The sequence below is a fragment of the Vulpes vulpes genome, chromosome 2 (genome assembly GCF_048418805.1).
Source record: "Vulpes vulpes isolate BD-2025 chromosome 2, VulVul3, whole genome shotgun sequence".
NCBI classification, from domain to species: domain Eukaryota; kingdom Metazoa; phylum Chordata; class Mammalia; order Carnivora; family Canidae; genus Vulpes; species Vulpes vulpes.
The window spans coordinates 40,761,876-40,775,067 of NC_132781.1; the positions used below are offsets into that span (position 1 = coordinate 40,761,876).

At 39.6% G+C, this 13,192-nt stretch overlaps 1 protein-coding gene across 1 annotated transcript in view; it reads left to right on the plus strand.

Annotated features, from left to right (window-relative positions):
* The window catches only part of CRLF3 (cytokine receptor like factor 3), a 45,292-nt gene that overhangs the window by 5,770 nt on the left and 26,330 nt on the right, over positions 1–13,192 (plus strand). The window contains exons 2-4 of the mRNA XM_026016123.2: positions 8,161–8,368; positions 11,692–11,779; positions 12,267–12,444. Of these exons, the coding sequence (XP_025871908.2) occupies positions 8,161–8,368; positions 11,692–11,779; positions 12,267–12,444 (474 nt within the window). The remainder of the gene's footprint in view (positions 1–8,160; positions 8,369–11,691; positions 11,780–12,266; positions 12,445–13,192) is intronic.

The window sequence follows — 13,192 nt, forward strand, 5'->3', positions numbered from 1 at the left end:
GATCACTCCCTGGGCCGAAGGCGGCACCAAACCGCTGAGCCACGGGGCTGCCCAAAATCAGTGATGTTAATTAAAAAGTGTGTGGATGTCACAGAGGTACCAGGTTTTCTCTGTGTAGATATTTTTTTCAATGTAATTATAGTATACATATAATTTTGATAGAGAAAAACTATTATTACTATAAATCTGGTGAATCATATGGCTAATTTATGATCTAAAACGTCAAACAAACCACTTATGTTTGCAATTATTTTACTTTGTTAGCATTTGCTCCTATTAGCCATGAGACCTTGGGTAACTTCTCTTTTTTGATCCTCTCTTGCCTTATCTATACGGTAAAGGTAAGGATAGTATCTGCTTTGCTTGCCTAATGTGAGAATTAAGATGAGAAATGTGGGGCACCTGGGTGACTCAGTCGATTGTGTCTGCCTTCCTCTCAGGTCATGATCCTGGAGTCTTGGGGTCAAGCTGAGTTAGGCCCTGCTCAGTGGGAAGTTTGCTTCTCCTCTTCCTCTGCCCCTCCCCCCACTTGTGTTTTCTCTTTCAAATAAATACAATCTTCAAAAAAGAAAAATAATAGGATGAGAAATGTATTCAAAATGCTTAGTACCATGCCTGACATACAAAGCACTTAATAAATATTAGCCATAATAATATTAATTATATATAATTAGTATAATATATAATTACATATTATTGTATTATAATAAAACCAATAATTATTACTGTTATTTAGGATGACATCTCCTACTTCTCCAAATGGTAACTTATTCTTTAAATTTCTTCTACTGTCTTTCCCAGAAGAATGTCCTTTTTAAGCTTAGATGGCAGTTTGTGGCTATGCCACTTATGTAAGAACTTAATACATTTTATTGTAGTTACGTTTGCAGGCAACTATCTCTTCTACCAGAATGACAGTTTTTTGAGGTTAGGCCCAAGCTTTCTTCATCTTTATAACCCCAGCTACTGGCATATACTAGACCTCAGTAAATATAGAATAAGTGCCCTTATGAATGTTGTGGGTGTAATTTTGTAGGCATTCTTTTTAGATTGTTTGTGGTCTTGATTATATGCACCCTGTTCGTTAATGTAGATAATCAAGAATTAAACTTTTGTTTTATCATATGGTTTGATTATTTGTTGCCACATAATAAACTGTACCAAAGCGTTATGACTAAAAAGCACTCTTATTTGCTTACTATTCTGGGCCTTGACTGGGGCTTGGTTAGGCAGTTCTGATTTTGCTTGCAACACTCATGTAATTGCAATCAGATGGCAGCTAAGGCTGGAATGTTCAAGAAAGAATGTTCACTTACCTGTTTGGAGACTTAGTGACAGCTGAACTCAGTTGGAATGCTGGCATGGCGGGGCCTGGATGCCAGTTTCCCCCCCCCATCCTCACACCCTTCCCACTCATCTCCTACTTCCACTCTCCAGAAAGGTAGCCAGACATCTTACGTGGTGGGCCAGAACCCTCAAAAGTGTAAATTAAAAAGTGTTAAATGTTTACACTTTTTAACATTTTTTACAAAAGTGTAAAAGCAGTACTTGCTAGGTTTTCTGAAGGCTGAGACCCAGAACTGCCACAGCATCTGTTCCACTTAGCAACTATGCACTTGTGCCTGCAAGTGCTCGTCACAGCCCAACTATATTCTTGGGAGTGGACTGCACAATGATAGAGTATCAGGACATGTGGTTCGTGGTTCACTGGGGACCACTAATGTATCAGACTACCAAATCATATAATAAAGATTTTCTTTCTGAATGTCTTCAAATGGGCATTATTTAAAAAAAAAAAAAAAAAAAAGCCTAACCGTAAGAAAGGCAAGAAGGAAATGTAGCAGCACTTATAGGTTCATAAATGAGTAATACAATTCAAATTCTGTTACTTTACTAGCTTTCTGATGTGGGCATGTTTATCTCTCTCTCCAGTATGTTACTCATCTACAGATGCTTTCTTCATAGGGTTGTGGTAGCATTTAAATGAGACCGCGGGTGTAAATAGCTGGCACATAGTAGGTGTTTGGTAGATGATAGCTATTGCTATGTTTTTATTGCCATCATCATCATCATCATTATCTTCAGTGACCAATGTCCTGGTGTCAGTGTGAAGACAAGTAGCTAATGCAGTACATTTCACACAAACTGAGAAGAAACATTTTAGTTAGGTTTTTTTATTTCAGTTGACTACTTTGTATATTTACTTTGTCTTTTATTTTTTATCATTGTGTTCTCGTTAGCGTTTAAAGCCAGTGTCTAGGGGCTGGGTGGCTCAGTGGTTGAGTGTCTGTCTTCGACTCAGGTCGTGATCCTGGGGTCTTGGAATGGAGTCCCACATCAGGCTCCCCAGAGGCAGCCTGCTTCTCCCTCTGTGTCTCGAATGAATGAATGAATGAATGAATGAATGAATGAATGAACGAACGAGCCAGTGTCTAGGGGTGCCTGGGTAACTCCAGTTGGTTAAGCGTCTGCCTTCTGCTCTGATCGTGATCTTGGAGTCCTATTTTGAGCCCTGTGTTGGGCTCTCTGCTCAGTGGGGAGCCTACTCTCTCTCCTGCTGCTGCTCCCCCTGCTTGTGCTTGCTCACTCTCTCTGTCAAATAAATAAATAAAATATTTTAAAAAATAGTTTTAGTTTCTTATTACCAATTGGGAAAATCAATTCTTAAACTTGGAAGATAAAAATTATTTTCTTCTATAAAGTCAAAAAAATGCATGTTTTACAGGAGACAGAGGAGAGTCTGGTTAATTTCCTAAAATTTGCTATTATATTATATTGTATTGATATAGGAACTGTGTCTAGCCACTGAAGACTACAGATGTTTTAAGTCAAATTCTACATAGGTTTTATGACTTTTTTAGTAGCTAAACTCTTTATGACTTTTTTAGTAGCTACTCTATTTAGTAGCTAACTCTGGAGGACAATATGTCAGGCACCGTTGTCTTGAAAGGCTATGAAGTATATGTTTACTAGGCTTTTTTTTGTAAGCCTTAGTATTGATGTGTAAAACTTGGTTACTTTTTGACATTTTATGAACTCACCCTCCTTTTACAACTTTTAAAATACAGTTGCTTAGGGATTAGATTAAACTGCAGTAGAGGTAAGGTCTTTTTTTTTTTTTTTTTTAAGATTTATTTATTTGAGAGAACGAGAGCAAGAGCACAAGTGAGGGCAGTGGGGAGGGGCCGAGGGGGAGAGAGAAAGAGAGAGAGAGAGAGAGAGAGTCCCAGGTGACTGCACTGAGTGCAGAGCCTGATGCAGGGCTCAATCTCACAATCCTGAGGTCATGACTTGAGCTGAAATAAGAGTCAGAAGCCCAACTGAGGTGCCCCAGTAAGTACACTACAATAGAGGTTTTAGTGGAAAACTGGTTTGAATATTATTAATCAGCATAAGCAGTGTATATGACAGTTTCCTTTTTGAGACCTTGAGTTGTATATCATTTGTATTCTACATAAATCTACTTTGTTACTAATGATCACAGTTGTTTTGCCCTAGATTGGCTAGGTAGCAGTTGTCTACTGCAGGATTCTTTTTTTTTTTTTTTTTTAAGATTTTATTTATTTATTCATGAGAGACAGAGAGAGAGAGGCAGAGCACAGGCAGAGGGAGAAGCAGGCTCCTTGCAGGGAGCCCGACATGGGACTGGATCCCAAGTCTCCAGGATCAGGCCCTGGACTGAAGGCGTCGCTAAACCACTGAGCCACCTGGGCTGCCCAACTGCAGGATTCTTGATGCAAGGATAAGAAATATAAGTTATAGCAGGAAGTGTTTGCAGTCAGTACATAATTGATAGGTTTGCCTGGGAACTCCTGAAAATGGGAAAAGTGGAATCAGACTGTTTCTGGTACTATGAAGCCTTGAGAAAGTTATTTGACTTCTTCAAGTTTCACCCTCTTCAATGTAGACAATAGAGACCCACCTCCAGGAGTCATTGTAAAGTTAGTGAGCTGACAGTGAACACATAGACCATGGTACCATATCAAATAAGAAGAAACCACTCAGCATTGAAGTCCGCATGATTTAGTTTCATAAAGCCAAGCAAATGAAACAGCAGCAGTTGGTATTCAATGAACAAAAGGGACTACGTTTACACTGGAAGTGTAGGAGGTGGATTTGGAAATGGAGTCTCCCCTCCGCTGGCCCTCTCACTGCTTTATGTTCACATACTTCCTTTTTTTTTTTTTTCCCCTGAGGTTCTGAAACAAAAACAAAACATAGCTGATCTCTGAAACTGTTGAAGGAGCTTTTGAATTCTTTCTAAAGAGGAAACTGACTTTACCTAACCAATGCACTTCCTGTGTGTGCCGTATCCGTTAGAGTGAGACACGACCTCATTGGTATACTTCTCAACTGCAGAATTTCCTCTTGGTGGTGGGAGTGTGAACTGTATTACAGTGCTTTGACATGTTGTCTTCATTTATTTTGGTATCTGTAAGGTCTATCATAATTTACCTGGGGGTCTTGTTTAAAATGTAGGTTCTGGGTGCCTGAGTGGCTCAGTCGGTTAAGCATCTGCCTTCAGCTATGGTCATGATCCCAGGGTCCTGGGATTGAGCCCCACGTTGGGCTCCCTGCTCAGCGGGGAGCCCGTTTCTCTCCCTCTGTAGCTCCCCTTCCTTGTGCTCTCTTGCTCTGTCACATACTTACATAAATATCTTTAAAAAAATAAATAATATGTAGGTTCTGATTCAGTAGTCCTGGATGAACCTAACAATCTGCATTTCTCTCTCTTTTTTTTAAAGATTTTATTTATTTATTCATGAGATACACACACACACAGAGAGAGAGGCAGAGACACAGGCAGAGGGAGAAGCAGGCTCGGTGCAAGGAGCCCGATGTGGACTCGATCCCGGGACTCCACGATTACGCCCTGGGCCAAAAGCAGGCGCCAAACCCCTAAGCCACTCAGGGATCCCCACAATCTGCATTTCTAACAATATTCCGGATGATGTATCAAAATCATAAGGCATTCTCTCCCTGTTTTTTTTTTTTTTTTAAGATTTTATTTATTTATTCATGAGAGACACAGAGAGAAAGAGAGAGAGGGAGAGAGAGAGAGAGAGAGGCAGAGACATAGGCAGAGGGAGAAGCATGCTCCATGCAGGGAGCCTGACGTGGGACTTGATCCTGAGTCTCCAGGATCACACCCTGGGCTGAAGGCAGAGCTGAACCACTGAGCCACCTGGGATGCCCTCTCTCTGTTTTTTTTTTTTTTCCCCCCCCAAAGATTTTGTTTATTTATTCATGAGACACAGAGAGAGAGAGTGAGAGAGGGGCAGAGACACAGGCAGGGGGAGAAGCAGGCTCCATGTGGGAACCCAACATGGGACTCGATCCCGGATCTCCAGGATCAGGCCCTGGGCTGAAGGCAGTGCTAAACCGTGAGCCACCCGCGCTGCCCTCTCCCTGGTTTTTTAAAAAAGGTTTTAAAAACGTACACAATTAACTTCATTTTTATTCAACAACATTTACTTGCCAGGTGCTGTGTATGTTACGGCCTAATTTTTAAGGACCCCATAGATGAGTAATGAACCTAAACATTTTGAGTACAGCCCCCATCCCTTTTCTTTTTAAATTTTGTCTGAGATTTATTTCATAGAAGTACCCTAGTAATTATACAGAGACTAGTTAATTAAACTTATATTAGGGTCTCTCTTTTTCGCTCTGATTTAAGGAATTCCTTCATTTACTACACACACACTATTATAACTTATCGTCAAAAGGAGAAAAAATTATTTCCATGATCCTCTCACTTCTTTTTTTTTTTTTTTTTTTTTAAGATTTTATTTATTTATCCAAGAGAGAGGGGTGGGGCACACAGGCAGAGGGAGAACCAGGCTGCATGCAAGGAGCCCAATGTGGTACTTGATCCCGGGTCTCTAGGGATCACGCCCTGGGCTAAAGGCGGCGCTAAACCACTGAGCCATCCATGCTACCTGATCCTGTCACTTCAGCCATACTGTTCCCTTTTTTTTCCCCTCTGTATTACTTTGTATTCCTTGAGCATAGACCTCTTTTGTTTTTAATATGGTTGTGAACATTTCTGGAAAACAATTTTGTATTCTGCTTTTTAACTTTAGTATTAGAGGGATCCTGGGGCGGCCCCGGGTGGCTCAGTGGTTTAGTGCTGCCTTCAGCCCAGGGTGTGATCCTAGAGACTCGGGATCGAGTCCCACGTCAGGCTCCCAGCATGGAGCCTGCTTCTCCCTCTGCCTGTGTCTCTGCCTCTCTCTCTCTCTCTGTCTCTCTCATGAATAAATAAATAAAATCTTAAAAAAAAAAAAAGTATTAGAGGGATCCTGGATGGCTTAGCAGTTGAGCATCTGCCTTTGGCTCAGGGCGTGATCCTGGGCCCAGGAATCGAGTCCCACATTGGGCTCCTTGCGAGGAGCCTGCTTCTCTCTCTGCCTATGTCTCTGCCCCTCTCTCTGTGTTTCTCATGAATAAAGAAATAATATCTTTAAAAAATAAATTTAGTATTAGAGAATAAATAGAAAAATTTCTAAATTTCTCTGTTAACTATTGAAGTTCTGTGCTTTGTGGATCCTCTTGGACTTCAAGCACTCTTAGATAAAGTTAGCAAAAGGGTTAGAGTAGTAAATGTGATGTGTCATTATGAAACTAATATGGCAATATCTACAAAGTAAAGTATGTGTTTATTTTGATTCAACTTTTTGGCTTTTGTTAGAATTTTCCTGTTAAGTGAGAGTGAATTATGTGTTTATATTCTTCAAAAAAAAAAAAAAGTTGTATCTGTGTAGACAACTGGTTTGTTTTCAAAATATGCGTGACCTGTAAAGATTTCTCTATCATATCTCACAGAACAGCAGCTGTTAATCTGGGCTCTGTGGACCTGAGGGCAGTGTTTCTCAAAGTATGGGCTACAAAATCACGGTGTACTTGCGAAACATGAGAACTCCATCCATACACTCCAGCCCTCCTCAGAGGATCTAGATCAGTAGGTCTGGGATGGAGCCCTGCAATCTAAGTTATATCAGGCAGCCTACATGATTCTTCTGCAAACCAAGTTTCAGAATTACTGCTGCAGGCAAACCATGGTTGAGATATGAAAGAATTTGTAACTTCTGAAATTAAATTAATTTTTTAATGATATGTATTTTTCATTTTACTGGGAAGAGAGGGTTTGTAAGTCTCTCATTGAGACTTGCAAAGAGGAACAGGACTCAAAAAAGATTAAAATGTTGTCTAAGAAGTATGGTTTTGTGAACATTTTCTGCCTTCTATGAGCCTCTTTGAATTTTAAATAAATTCCTAGCTTTCTTTTAGCATAATGAGGGCATTTTATCCACTAGGTGATTCTTTTTTTTCTTTTTTTGGTATTATGGCTTTCTATGATTTTTTTTTTTTTTTAAGAGAGAAGTGCAGAGTAGCAGGGGTTAGGGAGAAGGAGAGATAGACTCTCAAACAGACTTCACACTCAGTATGAGTCCAGCATAGGGCTGGGCTCAATATCATGACTCTGAGATCATGACCCAAGCTGAAAGTAAGAGTGAGATGCTCAGTCGACTAAGCCACCAGGCACCCCTGTATTATGGCTTTCTAATTTACCATATACTGCTTTTATCAAGATGAATTTTAATCCCCCCTTAATTTTAATTTAAAAAATGTTTTTGTACTGAAACCTGTTGCTAAGAACTACTTTTTTTTTTTTTTTTTTTTTTGGTGTATTTTTTTAATGGAGTTCAATTTGCCAGCATATAGCATAACACCCAGTGCTCATCCTGGCCAAGAACTACTTTATGCAGATAATAATATTTTCTGACATTTTTTTTTTAAATTGGGAACAACAATGTGCCACTTATTTTACCAAGTATAGTACATAGATTATTTAATCTTCACAGCAACTCCATGAAGTAAGCATATTCATATGACAAGTAAGGAAATTGAGGTGTGGAGTGCTTACTTAACATGACCAAATTGATGTAGTTTGTGAGCGATGGAACCAGGGTTTGAGCCCATTCTGTATATCTGAAGGCCAGTACTATGCATTTCTGCAAATTTGTGCAAATGAATCTCATTCCATTTATCAACAAATGGAAGATGATTGTTGTGTAGTGCCTTGAGATTTTGGGTGATGCCCATGGATTAGCCTTTTCTAGGATTCTTATTCTGAGTTTTTATGTTCTTCCTTTTCAGATCAAAGAGAGTGCATCACAGACAAGAGATGTCCTCAAACAGCATTTTAATGATTTAAAGGGAACTCTTGGGAAGCTCCTGGATGAGCGATTGGTAACCCTTTTGCAAGAGGTGGATACCATTGAACAGGAAACCATTAAACCTCTAGATGACTGCCAGAAGCTCATAGAGCATGGAGTTAATACTGCAGAGGACTTAGTCCAAGAAGGTGGGAGTCCAAGGAGCCTATTAAGTGTGGCACATTCAGATTGGCACTTTGCTGATTTCTCAGGGTACCAGGCGGTCTTCTTGGCATCTGTGGAATGCTTAGAAAGTTCCTACCTCAGGATAGATAGGATAATAGATATACAGTGAGATATCTCAGGATGAGTACAATTAAAGTGTTAATTATAATGATTTACAAAACTAGTGGTAAATGGTTTTTCTCAAATGGTTTTATGATAGTATCTTAATTCACTTGTAACACAGTGATTTCGAGGTCCTTATGAGTCTCTTCAAATATTTTTCCGAGTGTTCATAGAATTTAATTCCATTGTTAGTTTTAGAAGCTTAAAAACTGGTTGATGTTTACTTCTGAGATTGTAGTGGTTATATACCTGTCTGCAGCCAATTATTGTGCTTAAAGCATGCCCAGATCTTGCTTTGCTATCTTCCTGTCTTCACATCCACCTTCCTCCCTTCACATAGATCTTTGTCAAGTACATTAAATAAAAAGGTAACGGTTGTGCCCTTTGGGATTCACAGCACAGTAAGAGGCATACATGCTGAGAGAGATCTAAGACCTACAGGGGCACAGAAGGAGAAGCACTTAACTGTGGGAGAGTGTAGGATAGCTCTCTGTAGGAGGAGTTCCACAGAGGCTTGAAGGAATTCATTAAGCAGAAGAAAAGAAAGTAACAGCGTGATTTGAAGCAGTAGTGGAAGTAACATCACGAGTGAAGTGAATGGCTTATCAAGGGTCTATTGAAGTATTTTAGGCAGCAAAGTTACACAATCAGATTTGCATTAAAAAAAACACGATGTTGCCCGCAGTTTGGAGACTATATTTGAGGTCATAAGACTAGAGGTAAAAAAGGCCAATTAGGGGGCAGCCCCTGTGGCTCAGCGTTTTAGCATCATCTTTGGTCCAGGGTGTGATCCTGGGAACCCGGGATTGAGTCCCACATCGGGTTCCCTGCATGGAGCCTACTTCTCCCTCTGCCTGTGTCTCTGCCTCTCTCTTTCTGTGCCTCTCATGAATAAATAAATAAAATCTTAAAAAAAAAAAAAAAAAGGCCAATTTGGAAGTTCTAGCACTGATCCAGACAGGAAATAATGAATGCAGTGACAGGTGGAGATGAAGTGGGGCTGATTTGAAGACTTCTCAGAGATAAAATTATTGATGATTTTACCTACCAATGAGTATTAGTTATTGGTCATTGCTTGGAGATAGGTTGAAGAATAAAGGGAGGAATTTAGGAAGTAAAAAACCAGCCTAATTTTGGATGACCAGGTGAGTTGTGCTGTCTTACTGACATTGGAAACAAAGAAGGATGGGCTTCAGTGGGTAGTTAGGCCTTCAGTTTGGGGCATGTTGAGTGTGAGGTGCTCAGGATGCCCCGAAGGAGTTGGGAATGTGGCATGTGGCTTAGGAGAGAGATCAGTATGTCAGTATGGCAAATGATGGTGTACATATCATGTCTGAATCCATGGGAGTAAGGAAATCTTCCAAAGCTAATGCGAGAAGAGAGGGTGGCAGAAGATGCTGGCATTTATTTTTTTATTTTAAAGATTTTATTTATTTATTCATGAGAACAGAGAGAGAGACATACACAGAGGGAGAAGCAGGCTCCTTCTGGGGAGCCCAATGCGTGACTCGATCCCAGGACCCCGGGATCACACTCTGAGCCAAAGGCAGACACTCAACCACTGAGCAATCCAAGTGCCCTGGATGCCAGCATTTAAAGGACAAGTAAGGAAAAAGCCAGAGAAGGAGACTGAAATACCACTACCCTTCTGCATTGAGTGGTATGAGTGGCATGGGATAAAAAGGGTGCATGGCTCACAAGTCTGTCGCTCTAACTGGAAATTCATTCCCTTTTATTTAGTCCCATTTAGAATGTGGTATGGTGTTATCTTTACATGCTAATTACATTTTGTCTTCTCTTCAGTGAGAACTGCTTATTTGCCACTGACCCTAACAGTGCCTTTGAGAGAATTCTTCTTAGTGGGACCACAGAATGTCTTTCCCTAGAGGCTTTGCATTTGGAAACAAACCCAGAAACAGTTCACAGGTCAGGAGTGTACACCCATCACCCCGAGGACTGAGAAATGTTTTTATTTTAGAAAATAAATCCTTTGAGGCACAAACTTGTTTGTTACAGCATCTGATGCTTAAAAATTTTTATACTTTTTTTTTTTTTTTTGTAATTTCAGTCTCTTTCCTACATCCCAAGGGATAAAAACTTATTTATGGAATTTTGAGGACTTTGAGGCAGTGTTCAATATTTTTTTAAAATTTTTATTTATTTATGATAGTCACAGAGAGAGAGAGAGGCAGAGACATAGGCAGAGGGAGAAGCAAGCCCCATGCACCAGGAGCCTGACGTGGGATTCGATCCCCGGTCTCCAGGATCACGCCCTGGGCTAAAGGCAGGCGCTAAACCGCTGCGCCACCCAGGGATCCCAGTGTTGAATATTCCTATTTTTTTTTTGGTGAGAGAGAATATCATGTTATATGGTCCCAAAAAACTTGAATTACTCCAGGGCATAACAAATGGAAAAGAGTTCTAGTAGTGTTTCTTTGGGGCTGTGGAAGGACATAGAAGTTGGTAATTTTTTTAATGCCTTTATATAGCTTTTTCTTTTTATTTTTCTGTGGAATAATTCCTGATAAGTGATTGTTTTTTTTTGGTTTTTTTTTTTTTGTTGTTTTTTTTGAAGACAGCTATATCATTTGACTTTATAAGACCCCATGCCCGTGGCGTGCCTTGGTGGCTTAGTCAGTTAAGTGATGCCTTTTGCTCAGATCATGATCCCAGATTCCTGGGATCAAACCCCACATTGGGCTCCCTGCTCAGAGGGAGTCTGCTTCTCTCTCTCTCCTTCCCCCCATTCTCTCTCTCTTTCTCAAATAAATAAAATCTAAAATCTTAAAAAAAAAAAAAAAAAAAAGCCCTATTTTTCTGTCAGGGTAATATCTGTACCAGCTCCTGTTGGGTTTCTGTAAATAAAGATTCTGTAGGAAAGATGGAAAAAAGTACATGGACCTTCTTCTTTGTATAAAATTGGTCAACAAACTAGATTTCTTTGTATAGAGCAGAATCTTTTGTCTCTGGTAAAATGTTACCATTATGTACCCCCTTTCCTTGTGAGCTTCACAATAGAGTCACTTCTAAAATAGTTTCTGCTTTTACTTTTTGGGAACTTGACTGTGGAATCACTTAAGAATTGTTTGCAAGAAAACCAGTGACCCACGTAGACATGGGTTATAATGATTACTTTATAATGTGACCATTTTTGCTGTATTTGTTCTCTCATTCCTGATTGTAGGGGAGATTGCCATTCTTGGTGGCATAGGAGAACAGAATGAAAAACTGTGGAACTTTACCAAAAAGGCCTCACACATTCAGTTGGACAGGTAAAGGAGTTAGCACCTCTCAGGTTTAGTTTTAAACATTTAAACTGCCTGCTTCCCCTCCCCCACTTTAAGATTCTGAGTTAATGAGATAGAAAATATATATTTCAAGGTTCACTGCCCAATACCAGTATTAGTGGTATGAAATAGTTGTGCTTATATTTTTTGGTATAGTATGACTGTAGATTTTCTTCAATTCTAACATGTAAAAGAAGTGTTTAATTTTAGAAATTCTGACTATACGGGAACTGAGCACACCAGATCTTTTGGTATAAACTCGACAGTGGTGATCCTACCAATTTTCTCTTTTCTTACTTATGTTTATTTGGGGAGAGAATCTTTATGTAATGTTTTACAAAGCCCCTACTGGCATTAGCATTATTTCCTGGGGGCTTCAGCATCATTATAGTATGTGACTGATCTAAGCTATGCTTCATATTTTTAACACTCAATTAAAAGTCTCATAAACACATGAACTTTGTTTCCTCAGCTTACCAGAAGTGCCTTTACTGGTTGATGTGCCTTGTTTGTCTGCTCAGTTGGATGACTCAATTCTGAACATAGTGAAAGACCACATTTTCAAGCATGGAACGGTAGCATCTCGCCCACCAGTACAGATAGAAGAACTAATAGAGAAACCTGGAGGCATCATTGTTCGATGGTGTAAGGTACGTAATTAAGAATTGTAGAAACGGCTTCAATATGATGCATTTGAGATCTGAGGGCCTTTTAGACTTTCTTATTAACTATCTTTGAATGTTTTCTTCTCTTCACAAACAAAAGTCCCTCTTCCTTTACGATTAAAGTTACAGGGAACTTGAATGAAGGTAGGTCTTCCAGTTTGATATAAATAATTCTAAAAAATACCTTTAAAAATCTCTGTATCACAGCAGTACTTCCCATCACAGATTTCCCAGACTCAACTATTAGTGAGTTGAAGATCTCTTCCATTTCTGTTTATTACAAAAGTCAAAAGATAATAGCAAATACTGGGTGTCTGATATTTTCTGTTCCACACTGAACTGATAATTCTGAAATAAAATCCTAAACTGTGGTTTCTTTACATTCTCAGCATTGCTGAGAATTTTCTGTATTAAATCATGTTATGTAGATAAGTTACCATATTATAGTATATAATATCCAAATGAGTCATAAGTGTCTTGGCTATTGACAAATACATCATTCAGAGTGGATGCTCAGCTTCCAGAAATGATTGATTTTTCTTAAATGGACTTTTTAAAAAGATGTTATTTATTCATTCATGAGAGATATATATATAGAGAGAGGCAGAGACAGGGAGAGGGAGAAGCAGGCTGCCCTCATGGAGCCTGATGTGGGACTCGATCCTGGACACTGGGATCATGCCCTGAGCCAAAGGCAGACACTCGGGATCCCTGGGTGGCGCAGCAGTTTGGT